This window comes from Phaethon aethereus (assembly GCF_964289735.1).
Source record: "Phaethon aethereus genome assembly, chromosome: 12".
Classification (NCBI taxonomy): Eukaryota; Metazoa; Chordata; class Aves; order Phaethontiformes; family Phaethontidae; genus Phaethon; species Phaethon aethereus.
This window is the reverse complement of record NC_138588.1, coordinates 4,270,416-4,287,497: the sequence shown is the minus strand read 5'-3', so window position 1 is coordinate 4,287,497 and position 17,082 is coordinate 4,270,416. Positions and strand designations below refer to the sequence as shown.

Genomic DNA, 17,082 nt, shown 5'->3' with positions numbered 1-17,082 from the left:
ATGCTTTCTTAGTTGGTTTTAAAGAATTAAAGTTAAATAAAACTCTTTCAATGGAAGAAGAACCAGTATTATTTTACGCTTACGTAGGTTTTTATATTCTGTTTTCATTTTTCAGTTTGATAGTGTTTTTAAATATAAAGTAATTGTCTTTGGGGAAGACTTACAGAGGGTGGGGTAGATACAATTTCTGTATTATACAAAATAGTAAGCAGAATTTATGGGGTTATTAAAGGCTCAGTTTGGCAAACTGCCGGATAGTTGCATCATCCTCTAATCATTATCTTTTTCTGGCTCCTGACCTTGCTCTAAGAAATAGCATGCTTTTAGTTATCCTTTCACTCTTGACTTGTAATTTGATTTTCTTATTAGATTATTAACAGGAAAAAAGGCTTTAAGTTTCATATTAAAAATGAATATTCTAGAGTCTTATTGCAGCCTAAGCTTATGATTCTTCAAATAATCAATATAGATACTCCAGCGTATGCTAAGTGTCCAATGCTTGCTGTTTGTAACAAAGGGCTGCTATTGGATTAATACCCATAGTTTTGCACACTGGTGACATTTTTTTTTTCTCCTGTTCTTAACGTATTTTTTCTAAACAATTATTTTAAGAAATGCTCAGCCTTTTGTCAGAACAAACGCTTTGACTCTGCCCTGCTGCTGAATGATACTGCGCAGAGGAGGCAACGGCACAGAGTTTGTTGTTTTTGACAGCACCACTAAAAGCATGAAATGTTTCTGAAGGATTGGCAGAGCCTTGTAATAAGGGCTGCAGGAAATGACTGTATTGGGTGTGGAAGAAAGACACTGTCCAGATTTAACACACGAGCTACCAAAATACTTGAAAACAGAGGACAGGAAATGGTATCATAGGATAGACTAAAATGCTATACAGAACTCCATTGTATATACAAAGTGTTATTGTTCTGAAGTTCAAATTCAACTCAGAACGCTTTGGCATATGAAAGGTAACACTGACAGCCTAGTGAGTAATAAAATGCTATTTATTATTAGATTGAAGCCCAGACTTTTTTTTTAATAATAGTTAGGTTCTTTAAATGTTCTGGTGTTTTTGCTGAAAATGGAAGATACTGTAACAAATTTTTAGATATAATTTGGTGAAAATTATGCTGTTTTCTAATAATTTTTCTTCTCTCGCATCTGTTCCCAAACTCATTTAATTTTTCCTTTATCCACTAAGGATAGATATTGATGCATAACTGTTTTTAACAAAACTGTGATTCTATGAAAACCATCTTACAGTTTCAGAAACCTTAGGGGTAGCACAGAACTTAATTTCCCTTTTTTGGCTGGCTGTTTTTTCTGTGTGACCTAGCTGTGGCTACTTTTCTCCTGGCATTCAAGAGTATATTTAGCTCTAGTATGTATTCTCAGCTCCAGCCCAACTTTTCAGCCACTCTAACTACATTTTATCACTAACCTAGAAGCATCCCAATAAATTCTGCTCTTTTCTGCTGAGGTTTGTAGATGCTTTAATCACAAAATGAGTTTTTGCTGTGGGTTTTTTTTTTTATACGGAAGGAAGAATGCTGACATAAAAAGCTTTTTCTTCTTTCTGCTGTCTGTGTTCCTTCTTTCCCTCATAACTTCTGAGTTAAATGGTAGAATTCTCAGGAAACATATTCCCATACCTCTTATACAAATGATTCAGGAAAGCACTAAATTAGAATAACTCATGCTTGCTCTGTTAACCTTGGAAAACTCAAGGGCCATACTGGATCATCCATGTATGGTCATGCTTTTGGCACAGTAGGAAATTCACAAAGATGGTAAATCCAGAATTTGAAATCCTGGCTTTAAAGTTGTGAATTTACTGCTCATCCATATGTGAACAAGAATACTGTGGCTTCAAATTCCATTAAGTTCTACCTACTTACATTTTTTTTTTCCCTTTAAAAATATGTGGCAATAACTTTGTTTCCAAAAGACCTTTATAAAATGAATATCTTCAGATCAGCACAAGGGTTTTGTTCTAATTCTTATATTAATATCTGCTTTTTCTGTTTCTAAGATGATAAAACAATAGCTAGGGTTCCATTTATGGAATGGAAGGGGAGGGAAAAGGTGAGGGCTGCATTTGACAGTTCTTCCACCATGTAACAAGGATCAGTAGTAATGGATGAGGCTCCCGCATTAGCATCCTGGGGAGTTCACACCTAGGTTCTCAACATACACTAGCTAGGTATCTTAGCAGTACCAGTCGGCTTCGTGAAGTGTTACGCTATTACTGATGCATGTTATTGTTCTTTATTCTTGCTAAGTTTTTAAAGGCATTAAAAATTCTGGTAGGGGTAGAACGTGACACTGACAACTTTCTTATTTTAATTGCTTTTAGATTAATATGTACTTAATGTAATAAAATTGGATTGGGCATAGGGGCCTATTCAAATTATAATAATAATACAAAATTCATGCCAGTATGGCGCTACAGGCTATCAGAAGAGAACTTCCCACACAGTGAACTTTGTGTAATAGACTTTTCCCTGAATTGTGCCTATAAAGGCTGCTTTCAGAACTGCAATGTTTGTATAAACATAATCTTACTATGAAGTGTATTTATTTATACACACGTATACACAAGTTCTGTAGTGTGAACTGTAGGGTTGCCTGTTGTGAAATTCCCCTTGCTTAACTTTTTTTCATTTGCAGCTGAATAAGGTGTGTGTATTTTGGGAATTGTTGCTATAAATATGATAAAATGATTGGAATGTGGCTTTAAATTTTTTTCTGAGAATTATGTTTTGGTTAACATGATTAGTGCTTTTGTCAGTACAGGAAAATGGAGTACGAGGCACTAAACTTTTTTCTGATGTGTTTTGAGTGTAAGCTAAGGCCTGTATCCTGAGCATATTCAGCTTTTGGAGATTTCAGTGCTGAAGCCAGGACCTGTAGGCCTTGACTTGTCTAATTCTCCTTAGAATGAGTGTCAGGAGTAAGGTAGAGAAAGACCTGTGTAAAAATAAATCAATGGACATAAATGACATGTATATCTGTGTCCAGAGCTTGGCATGAATTTGAAGGGAAAAGATTTATTCCCTTAATTGCTAAATATAATAATCAGACAGTATATATTTTTGAGACTAAAAATAATTTTATTAGATACTGGAGTTCTGCAGATCTTGAAAATATTTGAAGAATAAATTTTAGAAATAGAGACTTTTAAGAGCTGGGTTTTTTTATTTTGACAGGCAACAATTCAGTATAGCTCACGTTCTGTGGGGTTGGGGATGAAGTGGGGTTGTGCAAAAAGCACACACTTTTTTTGCAGGCTCAGCCTGGAGGAACCTCAAAGGGCAAAAATAAAAAAAAGACACAACAAATGTTACTAGAAATAGTTGGTTGGCAATATGCTCTTCCAAGCATTTAAGCTACCACAGTGTGCACTTGAGGTGATATTACCTTTACATATTGATCTTCTGGTGAAAGTGGTTTTTGTTTGATTGTTCAATACTGTGCCTCTTGTGAGAAGTTTGTTATTGGAACTTCTACAGTAAAGAAACACTTTGTAATTTGTACATGTGCACCAAAATTTTGTATTGCTACTTCAGTCTTAAGGTACATTTGTTTTTCCTCCTTCAGGAAATGGGTTTGTGAATTCTCGAGCTTCACCAAGTCTACTCGGAACTACTGGTGGTGGGAATGGCTTAGGCAAAGTCATGCCTACAAAGTCTCCACCTCCACCTGGAGGAGGTAATCTTGGAATGAACAACCGCAAACCCGACCTCCGTGTTGTCATCCCACCCTCCAGCAAGGGTATGATGCCACCACTGGTAAGTTAAAACGTTTGTTTTATGACTGGCATTGTAAAAATGAAGTGTTCTGTCCACATGCACAGGGAGAAACAATCTCATCTGCTTACCATAGGCTACAGTAATAGAAGGGATTTTGTATTCTGAAATCTCAATAATGAAAATCTAAGTTATAAGTTGTTAGCTTGGGAGAAGTTAAATTTGTATGGATTTTTTTTTTAAAGTGTAAAATAGCAAGTCTGACCTAAATGCAGTAAGAGTGCAATCCTAGAGATGTAGACTGGGATTTTGTTGTTTTGATTTGACATCTCACTGAATTGGTACTGAGAACTTTGTTGGTTTGGAGGATGTGGGTTTTAAAAGGGGTTATGCATTATTCCGTGGAGGAATGGCTGATCTGATGGGTGATGTGAACTGTATTAACATGCCGTAAAGCACACTTTGTACCTGTTTTTCCTGGGTCATAATGGCTGTGGGATGTAAAATGTAGCTTCAGTGGTAATGATGTTCTGAGAGAAACATTTGTTTGATGTGGTGTGCCGGAATGCAACCTTGTGTGTCCTATGGTGGATGTCATGTCTTCAATTAAGGCATAAAAGAGTAATGAGGATCAGGCTCAGTCTCTATTTGTGTACTTTTCAATACTATTGTGCAGTTTGGCATGTTGGTAGTAATGTTTGTTCAGCCTAGATTTGGAATAGCACACAAGTTTCGTGTCAGGCATGAGGCAACCACAGCATTGAGACCAGAACAGGTATTTCAGGAAGAGTTACTCTATTTTTTTCTTTAACTTGGTTGGCCAGATCCTTTGGTCTTAGTCTTTCACTGTCATGTAGAAATTTTAAACATCTATGTGTACATTTTCTGTTTTCTTTGTATGGAAGAATGAACCATAACCAAGAGGAACAGGACATAAACAATACAAGTACTCTCTGCATAATTCTTACTTGTTTTTAAGATACCACAAGTGCTTACATTTGTTACTGGTATTCATGATGAATAATACAAAATTAATGCAGGTAACAAAAGCTATAATTATCCTCCAAGTAATGATTCTTGAAGTTCTAGGTTTTTCTAGGAATACTGAAGTATATAGAAGACATAGGAAATACACTGGCTGATCATTAAAGTGAAAATTACACTTTTAAATTAATCAGAAATAGATACAAGAGGAGAATCTTGTTAATGCAGTTGTTCTAATGTTAGTGTACAGCACCTATTTACTGCTGTGTTGTTAGGAACAACGTAATATTCAATCTAGGTTTCGTCTGTCTTTTTTGAGGAAATTGGAAGGAGATTTTGGAGTAGAGATGCTGGGATGGTGTGATGGTTGTATGTGAAAAATATTTTGTTACTGAGCTGGACGTTTATTGGATCAGTCCAGCCAGAAACTGCTGTGCTCCATATCTACATGTGTTGTCAATGTGTCGCTGTGTCCTTGTTTTTACTAAGCTTTCCCTGCACTGATTTTGCCAAAGCATGTGTTCTTTCAGTACAATATTTTTTAATTGAACGGAATTACATAAAGTATTATACTTCATAGTAGTATTATTTACAGAATCAGCTGGCAAATTCACATTATTAATTAAATAAAAATCCTGAAGCACAAATGTGACTTTTTCTTTAACTTTTGAAAGCAATGCTATTTTTAGTAACTGTCTTATCCCTCTTGTTTGCTGAGTACAGTCGGAGGAGGATGAATTGGAGTTGGTGAGTTTGGGCTGCTGTTTGATCAGAGAGCAAGATGCTGAAAATGTATTTTACTACAGCTTTTTAACTGTAGTTTCATTACATATTTAAAGTAATTCCAGTGTTCCCTTGGTAGCAGACAAAAATAAATTTATTTTATCAAACTCAAACCCCAACCAATTCAAGTTGAAAACACATCCAAAGTCTAGTGCTTTCCATTTGTAAACTTGTATTTTTTTTACTGGAAATATTTCTGTTTTTCTTGGAGGGAACATTGGAAAAGAGCCTTACAGAGTAACTGTCCATGTGTATAGGATATTTACAGTCTTTAATGTCAAATATAAATAACCACTTATCATCTCCTAAATTATTGGAATATTTTTAGTAAGTGGCTTCACTCATCAAATTCTTCAGATTGTAACAAAAGCCCTTCTTACTTCTCTTATTTTCAAGGAGATTACATCATTGCTGGTGAGGTCACCTTCTTAGAGCTCAGAATTATTTCATCCTGCGTGAGATTATCAAACCACAGGGGTGTTCCCTGTTTACTAAAAGGAATAGAGAATTGCAAATGAATAATTCTACCTTTTTCCAGTGGAAAGATATTTTGCTTTTGAAAGGAGACTCTTGGGATTTGTGTTTTTTCTATTTTTTTCCAAAAGGTTTTAACGTTTGGCATTTTGTCTGGAAAATAACGTAAGGCTAAAATCATTCGTAACTTATTTTTAGACCGATTTGCAAATTGTTTAGCTGCTGTAGCACAAATCATGCAGAAGATGCTGCATCACAGTGCAATTGTAAAGATACACAAAGAATTCTGCCTATTACTTACTTTGATTTCTTTTTGAACATGGACCTGTTGCTAATATGAGGCTCTGACTGCATGAAAGCATGGAAACTGTAGTGATTTAGATAAATTTCTTGATGAATGCATGCTGTTGGTTGATTTTTACGTTAAACATGAGCAACAGATTTACAAAAGTAAGGAAGGGGAAATGATCTTTGTAAGTCGGTATTGAAGTTTTTAAGGTTTATTGGAATGACTTGTGGTTATAAACAGCTGTTACGCATGTTCCTCTCACCTTTATAGAGGAGTGTCTGGTTTCTAGTGCAAGAAATAAAGCTCTAATTCAACGTAAAAATACTTAATCAAAATACCACTGCAATTGGAATTAATGCAAAAGCCCTTGAATTCAGGTATTCCTACCTGCTAAAAATTGCTATGGTCTTTGCAGCACAAAATAGTGCAACTTGCTGAAGGCGGTTTGGTTTAGGGATACTGTATGGAGCGTGGGCCCTCTAGTGGTTTTAAAACCTGGGCTGATCTGCTAGGGGAAGAAAGCTTACACAAAGAAAAATGTAGTAGTGTCTTCCTCAAACGTGGTGAAGAAATACGAAGTACACCTGCAATATTATGTCTCTTACTATGCTAATTTCTGGTTCTAATTCCAGTGCTAGAAAGCAGTTCCAGATCATGTCTGTGAATGTTGATTCTGTACAGTTGGAGCTGAGCACTGGGTATGAGAAACAGATACAAACGGTAGCGTAGCATGAAATAAAGGTGCCGAATTCTTCTTGTTACTGCTATAATTTGCACCAGCTTAAAAAATAATAAAAACAAATCCTGAAAGTTGTCATGAGTCTTTGGCTGAATCTCCAAGTACAACAAATATTAGACATATTCAATATTTCTTAGTGTCTTTGTATGGCTGAGTGTTCAGGAATTATTCAGAAATAAGTTATCTCAGAAAACCACCTTTATTAGCCACTTAAAAAAAAAAAAAAATTCCCATGGGGAAATCCTTTGGTCTGGATTGTTTCCCAGTGTACTCCTCTAACTTTTCCATTATACAGTAATCCCAACTTTATAGGCTGCCATCCAAGAAAGCTTTGGAAAAAGGTCAATTCCTGACAGACACAAAAATCTGCTCTAATAACGTATCTTTATGCCAGAAAAACTTGGTCTAGTGGAGACTTTCAGAAGTACGTAAGTGATTTAAAGGGATAAAATACACGGAAAATCAGTGGGACTTCCTCTGTGACTTAAAGCTTTGAAATCTGGGAGCTCTGAAGCAGAGTGGGTACATCTGCAGAACAAATGCCAGAGAGCCTCCATATTCTTACAAGGCTCAAAGGTTGACTTTTAACAGCAGCCAGATAAAACAGAGATCAGAAACTGGTAGCCAGTGTAAGATTGTAGCTAATTTTAATATGGTTGCTGTGGTATACTTTTTTCTTCAAAAAGATAGAAGCCAAGGATTGGTAGTCCTCAATTCATCTTCACAAGTTTAAGCTTAAAATTGAACAGAGCCATGTTTCTGTACCTGCTCGTTCTGTTATTGTAAAGGGAATTTCTGATACTGCTTGCTTTGTCAAGGTCAGAGTGAAGGAAAAAAAAGAAGTTCTTCAGATACTGAAATACTTGTATGCCTGTCCGAAATGAGGAAAACGTAGTAGTAGCTTCAATCTTTTAAAGCTAGGTAATGGAACTGTACCAAAGGGATGAAAAACTGCTGCTTTTGTAGCAAATATTTTTTCAGAGATAGAGGGAGTCTTGCTTTAATAACAAATTTTCAGCAATTTGAAATCCAGCTCCCTTAATGAGGAGTGGTTCTGTAAGAATGTAAAAATATAGGGTGTAGAGACTTTTTAGTATTTCTAAGAATTCTGTAGGTAAAACTATGTATTTGTTGTTAAAAAAAAATGTAGCATTTCCTGTTCTTGACAGTATCTGGCATGGCTAAATGGTGTTGAACTACATATTTTGAAAAAAGACTTTAAGTTGCCTCAATGAAGAGGAGTACGTTTGGTGACAGAGCAGCTTTGCTGTCTGGTGGTATTCACCGCAGTGTTTAATACAAGGTTTTCCAAACAGCAAATTTGGTTGAAGGGCTCAATTTGAGTGATACGAGCGCCTACAGTTAGAACAGATAATCTGAGACAATCTAGTTTAGCTATTTTTCCTGTCAAAAAGCACAGTTGCTCTGCATGAACTCAAATGTCATTCGCTTTGAAACATAGCTCTATTATAACAAGTACACTCTCAGTTTCTCAGGAACCATGGGAACAGCAAAATTATTTTATCACTGAGGTCTTATCAACACAAATTTAGAAGATCTCTGTGTTCCTTTCAGGACAGGTGTAGTCAGGACAGTGTCAAAACTGGCAGCTACAATTTTGAAAATTGGGTAAACAACTGGGAAGTGGGAGACTCTCTTCTGGTGGAACTGCACCTCACCATCTGTGCTAAAACCCCTTCATAAAATAAGACTAGAAACTCTCAAATCACTTAAGAACTTCTGAGAATTGTTGTGTATATCCCAAAGAAATCGCATTTATTTTTGTCCTACAACTCTAACACTATTGAAATCTGCATGCATGGGAAGCAGACAAGTGAGTCTTAATTAATTTTTCACTTCAGTTGGCCAAGATCATTTTGTTTGAGTCTAGAAATGTTTTGGCTTGTTTAGAAAAATCTATCCTGACAAAAAGGATGTATTCGTAACTAAAAAATAAAGTGAAGAAACAGATTCTAATTGTATGCTATTTTTATATTAGCACTTGATCTTTCCATTGTTCTAACTGATATCACAAGACATGTTGTTATTTTTAATCATTTATAGAATACCCAAAGGATAAGTAGTTCTCAGTCTACACAGCCTCTTGCTACCCCTGTGGTGTCTGTGACAACTCCAAGCTTGCCTCCGCAGGGATTGGTGTATTCGGCCATGCCTACTGCCTACAACACTGGTAAGCATTGTTTTTAATAAGTGGCTTGATTTGTCAGATGTACCAGGCTTTTGTGATTCATAAGCCCAGAAAATCTGCATTTCTCTGGCACTTCACTTTATTTTCCTATTCAGTTCAAATGAAGGCTCTTATTCATCAAAAATGAGCCTTTAGCTTGTGAAACGTGTAAATGTTGCGACTTACATCAGGAAGAAGCTTTCAGTCAGACTGCACACAGCTGAATAGAGACACACAATAAAATGCATTGCTCATAGTAGTAGTACTAAAGCTATCCATCTGAGGACTGAATTGCCTCACATTTAGGCAATAGTTGGTATTTCAGAGCGTACTGTCCCGTTCATTCTGCTGTGCTCCGTTCCAACAGCAGCAGGGAATCGGATTCTATGGCGGCTTTTGATTTACAAAGAAGCCCAGCTGTACAACACCCAGATAGGGCCTTCTCTTCCGTGGTTGATAAAACCACTCACAGGTGGGGACTCACGGGGAAGGCGTTGTCAGCATTTCACCTTTGTGAGTCTGTTATTATCTGAAGGACTTTAAAACTGCTTTTTATCCAAGATCGGTGTGATGCAAGGAATTTGGTAACACAAGTGATAAATGGTTTGCTGGTTTGGAAAGTAGTTCGTGATGTGGTGTCTCCTAGTTTGTCTCCATACCAAGAGAGATAATTTTGACTTCAATCCTAAGGCGCTCTATTTGTTACAGACCCTGTATGTAATCAGTGAAGGAATTTTTGTAATAATTTCCTTGAAAGGCTGCAGCCTTGATGGCATCAGGTTGATTACCATTGATCTGTGATGCGAAGTTTAATTTTCAAATGCATCTGCAGAGAAACTACATTGCAGATAAGTGTCAATAAATGTTGTAAGTCAGAGTTAAAATACCTACTGGTTAAAACTAGAAAGGAAAACAAAGGAAATAATTCCCCAGTTTGCTGTTCTTTTTAGATGAATTCTAGTTAAGACAGTCAAATGTAATTGCTATAACTTGTTAAAACAGGAACTTCTGAACTGGGGACAATTGGCAATGTTTAAATCTTATGTGGTAGGCTTTCGAATTCTAAAAAAAAAATATAAAAAATCTTCCTTCTCTCTTCTGCAGTGGTAGCTCTTAGGAACAGAGCTACACTAGAGAGCTTCCATTTATAGCTGATCAACTCTGGCTCTTTGGCTAGGCAGAAGGGCCTGGGAGTATTCGCCTTTCCATGAAGCTAGGAAGATCCATGTCTCCAGTAGAGGAGATTCCCCAGTAGCATCTCTTACCTCGGCCTGTATCGTCTTTGGCTATCCACAAGTGGCTGGCAGGCATGAGATGCTCAGGAACCTGGGAGGCAGTGGAGGCCATGCTAGGAAGGAATAAACTGCTTTTCCTTAAGGTGCTGCTGTGTTGGGTTTATGTGGCAAGGTTTTGGTAGTGGTGGGGGGGAAGGGGAACGGGGACACACAAGTGCTGCAGGGGCGGCTTCTCTAAGGATAGATCAGGAGCTGCCCCAATGTCATCGTGTTTCAGCCGGCTCGAAAACGTACCTGCTGCTGCCCTGACGCAGAGCCCCTCAGCAGTGCTGGTGGCACCTCTGTGATAATGTATTTAAGAAAGGGTAAAAAATACTGCTCTGCTCTCTTGTCAGTGACCTGATGTTCTGACTCTTGTGCAAAGGTCAGGACAAATCCAAAAAAAACCTTCAAGGTTTGTAGAAAATGGCCAAAACCTGAGTGATGTAGGGGTTTTGTAATTTTCTTCATTTTCTGCAAGGAGGGGTGCCATCAGGAGTCTATGAAGATGGAATAGATAGAGCAGCCATCCATTCATAATATTTGCTCCCCAAAAAGATGGCATTTTATACATTTTTCTCCCTTTTTTTTTTTTTTTTTAGCTTTGAAAGTCTTCACTACAGTTTTTAATTTAGACTTGTAGCCACCTTCTGGCCAAACAACTTGCATCTTTTTGTATTTGTATCTTTTTGTATTAATGTGCTTATTAACTGACATTTACTGCCCTTCAGCCACTTTCTGCATTGGTTTGCCTCAGGGGTGTGTCCCCAGGCAGTTATTGGCATGCATGACGAAGGCTGGACTTCCTTCAAGAAGGAAATCTTAGAGGTGCAGGATCAGGCTGTCCCAATGTGCCGAAAGACAAGCTGGTGGGGAAGAAGACCGGCCTGGCTGAACAGAGAGCTTTGGCTGGAACTCGGGGGGGGAAAAAAAGGAGAGTTTATGACCTTTGGAAGCAGGGGTAGACAACTCAGGAGGACTACAGGGATGTCTTGAGGTTATGCAGGGAGAAAATTAGAAGGGCCAAAACCCAACTAGAACTTAATCTGGCTACTGTCATAAAAGACAATAGAAAATGTTTCTATAAATACATTAGCAACAAAAAGAGGGCTAAGGAGAATCTCCATCCTTTATTGGATGCGAGGGGAAACATAGTGACAAAGAATGAGGAAAAGGCTATTGTACTTAACGCCTTCTTTGCCTCAGTCTTTAATAGTAAGACCGGTTGTTGTCTGGGTACCCAGCCCCCTGAGCTGGAAGACAAGGACAGGGAGCAGAATGAAGCCCCCATGATCCAAGGGGAAACGGTTAGTGACCTGCTATACCACTGAGACACAAACAAGTCTATGGGGCTGGATGGGGTCCACCCAAGGGTACTGGGGGAGTTGGTAGAAATGCTCACCAAGCCACTTTCAGTCATTTATCAGCAGTCATGGCTAAATGGGGAGGTCCCAGTTGACTGGAGGTTAACAAATGTGATGCCCATCTACAAGAAGGGCCAGAAGGAGGATCCGAGGAACTACAGGCCTGTCAGTCTGTCGTCTGGCTGGGGAAGGTTATGCAGCAGATCATCTTGAGTGCCATCACACAGCATGTACAGGACACCCAGGTGATCAGGCCCTGTCAGCATGGCTTTATGAAAGGCAGGTCCTGCTTCACCAACCTGATTTCCTTCTGTGACAAGTGACCTGCTTAGTGGATGAGGAGAAAGCTGTGGATGCTGTCTACCTAGGCTTTAGTAAAGCCTTTGACACCATTTCCCAGAGAATTATTAATTATTCTGGAGAAACAGGCTGCGCATGGCTTGGATGGGCATACTCCTCACTGGGTAAAAAACTGTCTGGAAGGCCAGGCCCAAAGAGTTGTGGTGAGTGGAGTTAAATTCAGTTGGCGGATTTAAAATCCGGTCACAAGTGATGTTCCCCAGGGCTCAGTATTGGGGCTAGTTCTGTTTAATATCTTTGTCATTGATCTGGATGAGGGGATTGAGTGCGCCCTCAGTAAGTTTGCAGATGACACCAAGTTGGGTGGGAGTGTTGATCAGCTGGAGGGTAGGAGGGCTCTGCAGAGGGATCTGGACAGGCTGGATCGATGGGCAGAGGTCAACTGTACGAGGTTCAACACATGTGAGTGCCGGGTCCTGCACTTCAGTCACAACAACCCCATGCAATGCTACAGGCTTGGGCAGGAGTGGCTGGAGAGCTGCCCAGTGGAAAAGGACCTGGGGGAGCTGGTCAGCAGCCAGCTGAACAGGAGCCAGCAGTGTGACCAGGTGGCCAAGGTGGCCAACAGCATCCTGGCCTGTATCAGCAATAGTGTGGCCAGCAGGAGCAGGGCAGGGATCGTGCCCCTGTACTCAGCACTGGTGAGGCTGCACCTCGAATCCTGTGTTCAGTGTTGGGCCCCTCACTACAAGAAGAACATTGAGGTGCTGGAGCGTGTCCAGAGAAGGGCAGTGAAGCTAGTGAGGGGTCTGGAGCACAAGTCTGATGAGGAGTGGCTGAGGGAACTGGGGTTGTTTAGTCTGGAGAAGAGGAGGCTGAGAGGAGACCTTATCGCTCTCTACAACTACCTGAAAGGGGGTTGTGGCGACGAGGGTGTTGGTCTCTTCTCCCAAGTAACTAGTGATAGGACAAGAGGAAACGGCCTCAAGTTGCGCCAGGGGAGGTTTAGATTGGATATTAGGAAAATTTTCTTCACCGAAAGGGTTGTCAAGCATTGGGACAGGCTGCCCAGGGAAGTGGTGGAGTCGCCGTCCCTGGAGGTATTTAAGATGTGTAGATGTGGCACTTCGGGACATGGTTTAGTGGTGGACTTGGCAGTGCCAGGTTAATGGTTGCACTTGGTGATCTTAAAGGTGTTTTTCCAACCTAGTGATTCTTTGAAGGGGACTGTTTAGTCATCAGCAATAGTAAATATTTATACTGCAGTAGCATCCAACTGAATTGTTGAAGATTTATGCAAATAATTGCTACCCTTAGGGGGGTTAAAGTCCAAAGAAATGAATGAAGGAGAAAATGAAGTTGCAATAACAGTATGATGAGCAGAGTGAGAATTGTGCTTGGTGACTTGTTTTGGATTATAAGCTGAAGTATGAACTTGCTGGACATACAGATCTTGGTTTGACGCTTACCACAAACATTGTTTATATATTGCATTTAATGGCTGTTTAAAGTAAACAAAGGGTTCTAGTCCCTGCTTAGAAGACACACGTAGATTTTTACCTGACACCTAACAAATTCCATCATGCTCTCATGCAGTCTGACGTCGTTTTGGGAAGCAGTGTTATGTGCGTCCCTCATCCAGAATAACCTATAAACTGATGGCTAAACCATCAAAAAGATGAGAGGGGCTGTAGTCTGAATCTCAGGAAGCAGCAAAGACAGTTGAAACTGAGGTCCTACGCGATGGACAACTGCTGTTATCACTGGGATGTGGTTTTAAAAACCAGCCCATTTCCTTAGATAATGCAATAATTTGTGAAAACCTTTCAGCCTTTAGTGTTTTTCAGACTTCAAAATTGTTTCTATTAGATTGAGCCTTTCAGAGGATTTGCAAAAAGAAATGTGATGTTGAAACCAAATTGTCATTGGGGTATTCACAGGGTAGTTGCCACTTATGTAGCAATTTCAGTTTTGCAGTTCAAGGACCAAGATAAAATTTAGATACCTAAATTGTTTTTCTGGATTGATAGGGTTGTTTTTTTCAGGGCTTGAAGTGATAGATTCAGCTCTTAGATCCTTAATTAAAACGTGGGACATCAGTTTTGCATAAATACTTATGTTATATGATTTGTTTTGCTGGAGAAGTGTTCTTTCTGCAGATTACTGGAGGAAGGGCTAGAACAACCCGAGTTACTTGTTCTAACACAGCCTAGGCATTTTTAAAAAAATACTCAAAAACCAGTTAAATAGTAACTTACACTGGAGCAGAGCCTATCTAGCCACTGGCAAGGTATGACTGGCTTTAGGTCTGTTACTTTGCAAAGGCACAAACTTCAAAGGTATCTTGTTGTTAGGGTCATGGTTTCCATCATGTAGAAGGTGCTCTTCTGTCTGTACAACTTTTCCATCTTGCATCAAGCTACTCATGTATAGAAATCGGTGTCCTGCTTTTACTGCTAGCAGATACATGCTAATTTAGGTAAATGATAATGCAGCTAATTGTGTAATGGCGTATGTGTTCTTCGGAAAAGTATCTCCTCAAACCCCTGTCATCAGACATGTTCTGTCTAAAGTACCAGAAGTTAATTGTCCATTATCATAAAAGCTATAAATGCAAAGAAAAGAATACATGGAAACTGAATTCCTATAAACATTTTCTTCAGGTTTGCTCTTACAGAAATCCCATGGGCACATAGTAGCACATCTGTCCTGAGTGCTCACATGTACTACACTTGCAGGTTGTCATAGGTCTGGCTGCATTGAAGGTTGAGTACATGTCCTAGTCATTGGAGGGCTGTATTTTTTTTAGTAGTATTATTTTAGCCTTGAAAAAAGGCTTTGGATCGATCAGCTTGGGAAAAAAGCTTTCTGAATCTTTGCAGAAATACTTGGGAGGGTTTTTCGGAGTTCCAACAAAAATGTCAAGTGGGGAGAAATGAAACAAAAAGAAAAACGCAGCTTAAGTACCTTCAGCTGCTGGGATGCAGCTGGGTTCCCAAGGCCTTTGGGAGGATTCTTGCAGTGATGCCGATGCATCCTCTGGAAAGCACAGCACTCTGCTGGCACTGGGCTCCTTCCTTTGTAGGCTGCTAAAAGGGAAACTGAGAAGTCCACAGGAAGCAAGTTGGTGCATGGGAACAGGGAAATTTTTCAAGAAAGCTTATCTTGAGAGATAAATCATAATGGGGTTGTCGTTTTAGGACAATACTAAATAAAGACCAAAAAAAACCCCCAAAGAGCAAAAGAACTAAAACAAAACCAAAACATCCTACTTAAGCAGAATTTTTGGTTCATGTGCTGGCAGTAGAAAATAAGTTTGGCTGCTAGCATTTTGTCCTACTCTCAAGAGACTAGAAATTATTTTAAGGAAGCTGTATTACAAAATAATCAAAGGCAGAGAAGTGTTTGTGGCTTTATTTTAAAACCTGAAAGAAAAGCATGAGCGATAATGGTAAAGTGAAGATAACTTCCCGTGTGAATGAAGTGAGAACGAAGCATTACAGCCTAGCCAACACTAACAGCCAGTCACTGACTGTTGATTAAGAAAATACTGTATTTTCTATTATCCATTTAAGTTGTATTTCTAAGTAATTATACTTTTTGCTCTAAATAAAGAGGTTTCTTTTGTTTATGTGATACAGAGATGACAGACCTGAAGTAACAAGTGAAGCTATTGTGGGGAGAGGGAGAGGTTGCGGTGACTGTGGTCATGGCATCCCTTCGGCACCCAGCCCTCCCTGTGCCTCCCCACCCAGGCTGCAGCTGCACCAGCTCCTGCCTTTTGGGTCCCCTTGCCTGCCCTGACAGCCGGGACAGCGGCAGCCAGCGCTGTTCCGCTGCTTGGTTTGGGTATGGGTTGTAGGATCATCAACTGGGTTGTAACGAGCCAGCCAAACGGCATGTGCGTCTCCTGGCTGCTGCCTCCTGCCTGGGAACTGCACCAGGGTTGGGAGTAAGTCTTGAAGTTCAGTGCAAGAAGCACCATTCCTTTCTAATGACTGGCATGAATTCTTCCCTTTTTGTTTCATCTTGAAATTTCCATGCAGATGAAAATCTTCAAAAATGCAAACACTTGTCTTACTGTAAGATGCACATATATATGTTTTTCAAAATGCATAAATGTTGTACCTGTGGGTTTAAAGAATCTATATCAGACAGCAACATGTAAGAATTGAAAGCAGAACAAAAAAATAAAAAAGTCATTTGGAGGCTTATGTCCTGTTAAGCTCCTTGTGAAGTTAGGAGGACTAAGGACTTGCCTTTATTTGTTTTGTGCAGAAAATCTTTATATTTGTGTTTGTGTCACATATTCTCATCTCTTTTTTTTTTCCATATATACATGCATATAAACTACTTTCTTGTTTATTTATTTTTCCCTCTTAGATTACTCCTTGACTAGTGCAGACCTGTCTGCCTTGCAGGGATTTAACTCCCCAGGAATGCTGTCCTTAGGGCAGGTATCTGCCTGGCAGCAGCATCACCTCGGTCCAGCAGCCCTCAGCTCTCTTGTGTAAGTACATCTGGTAACATTACAGTACCAGTTCCCCCAGTCGGGAACTTCTGCCACTGCAGGCTGAGTCATCTGCACAGGAGGAATATTTAGCACAAGACCTTTTGAAAATTTCTTGTTGCTGGTGATGGTGCATTGCCTTTCAAGTTTGCTCCTTGGCTGCAAAAGCATTCATGTTTCTTGTTGTTTGTCCCTTTTGTCAGTTCAGTCCTCAGGCTGACAAGCTGTGTCCCTGCAGGCCCAGCTCCTTACAAAGGAGTCACCTGTGTGATGAACTTAAATGTTTGGAAATAGGAAATATTTTTGTTTGTTTTTAACTTCTATAAATGCATTCAGACCTTTAATTAATGCTTTTTTCAACTTGGTTTCTTCACTTCAGTAAGTTGCATTTATTTACATACTCAGGATAATCAGAGGGCTGGAGCACC

General features: G+C 39.4%; 1 protein-coding gene across 15 annotated transcripts in view; it reads left to right on the top strand.

Moving 5' to 3' along the window:
• MEF2A (myocyte enhancer factor 2A) overlaps nt 1-17,082 on the top strand; it is a gene marked incomplete at both ends in the record, with an annotated part of 56,568 nt that overhangs the window by 38,612 nt on the left and 874 nt on the right. For 7 of the 15 annotated variants that reach the window (XM_082004962.1, XM_082004959.1, XM_082004960.1 and 4 more), the window contains 3 exons: nt 3,601-3,791; nt 9,083-9,209; nt 16,528-16,654. In XM_082004962.1, coding sequence (XP_081861088.1) covers nt 3,601-3,791; nt 9,083-9,209; nt 16,528-16,654 — 445 coding nt within the window. Of the gene's footprint in view, nt 1-3,600; nt 3,792-5,456; nt 5,502-9,082; nt 9,210-16,527; nt 16,655-17,082 lie in introns of all 15 variants that reach the window. The other 8 variants (XM_082004971.1, XM_082004958.1, XM_082004966.1 and 5 more) reach the window with 4 other exon arrangements.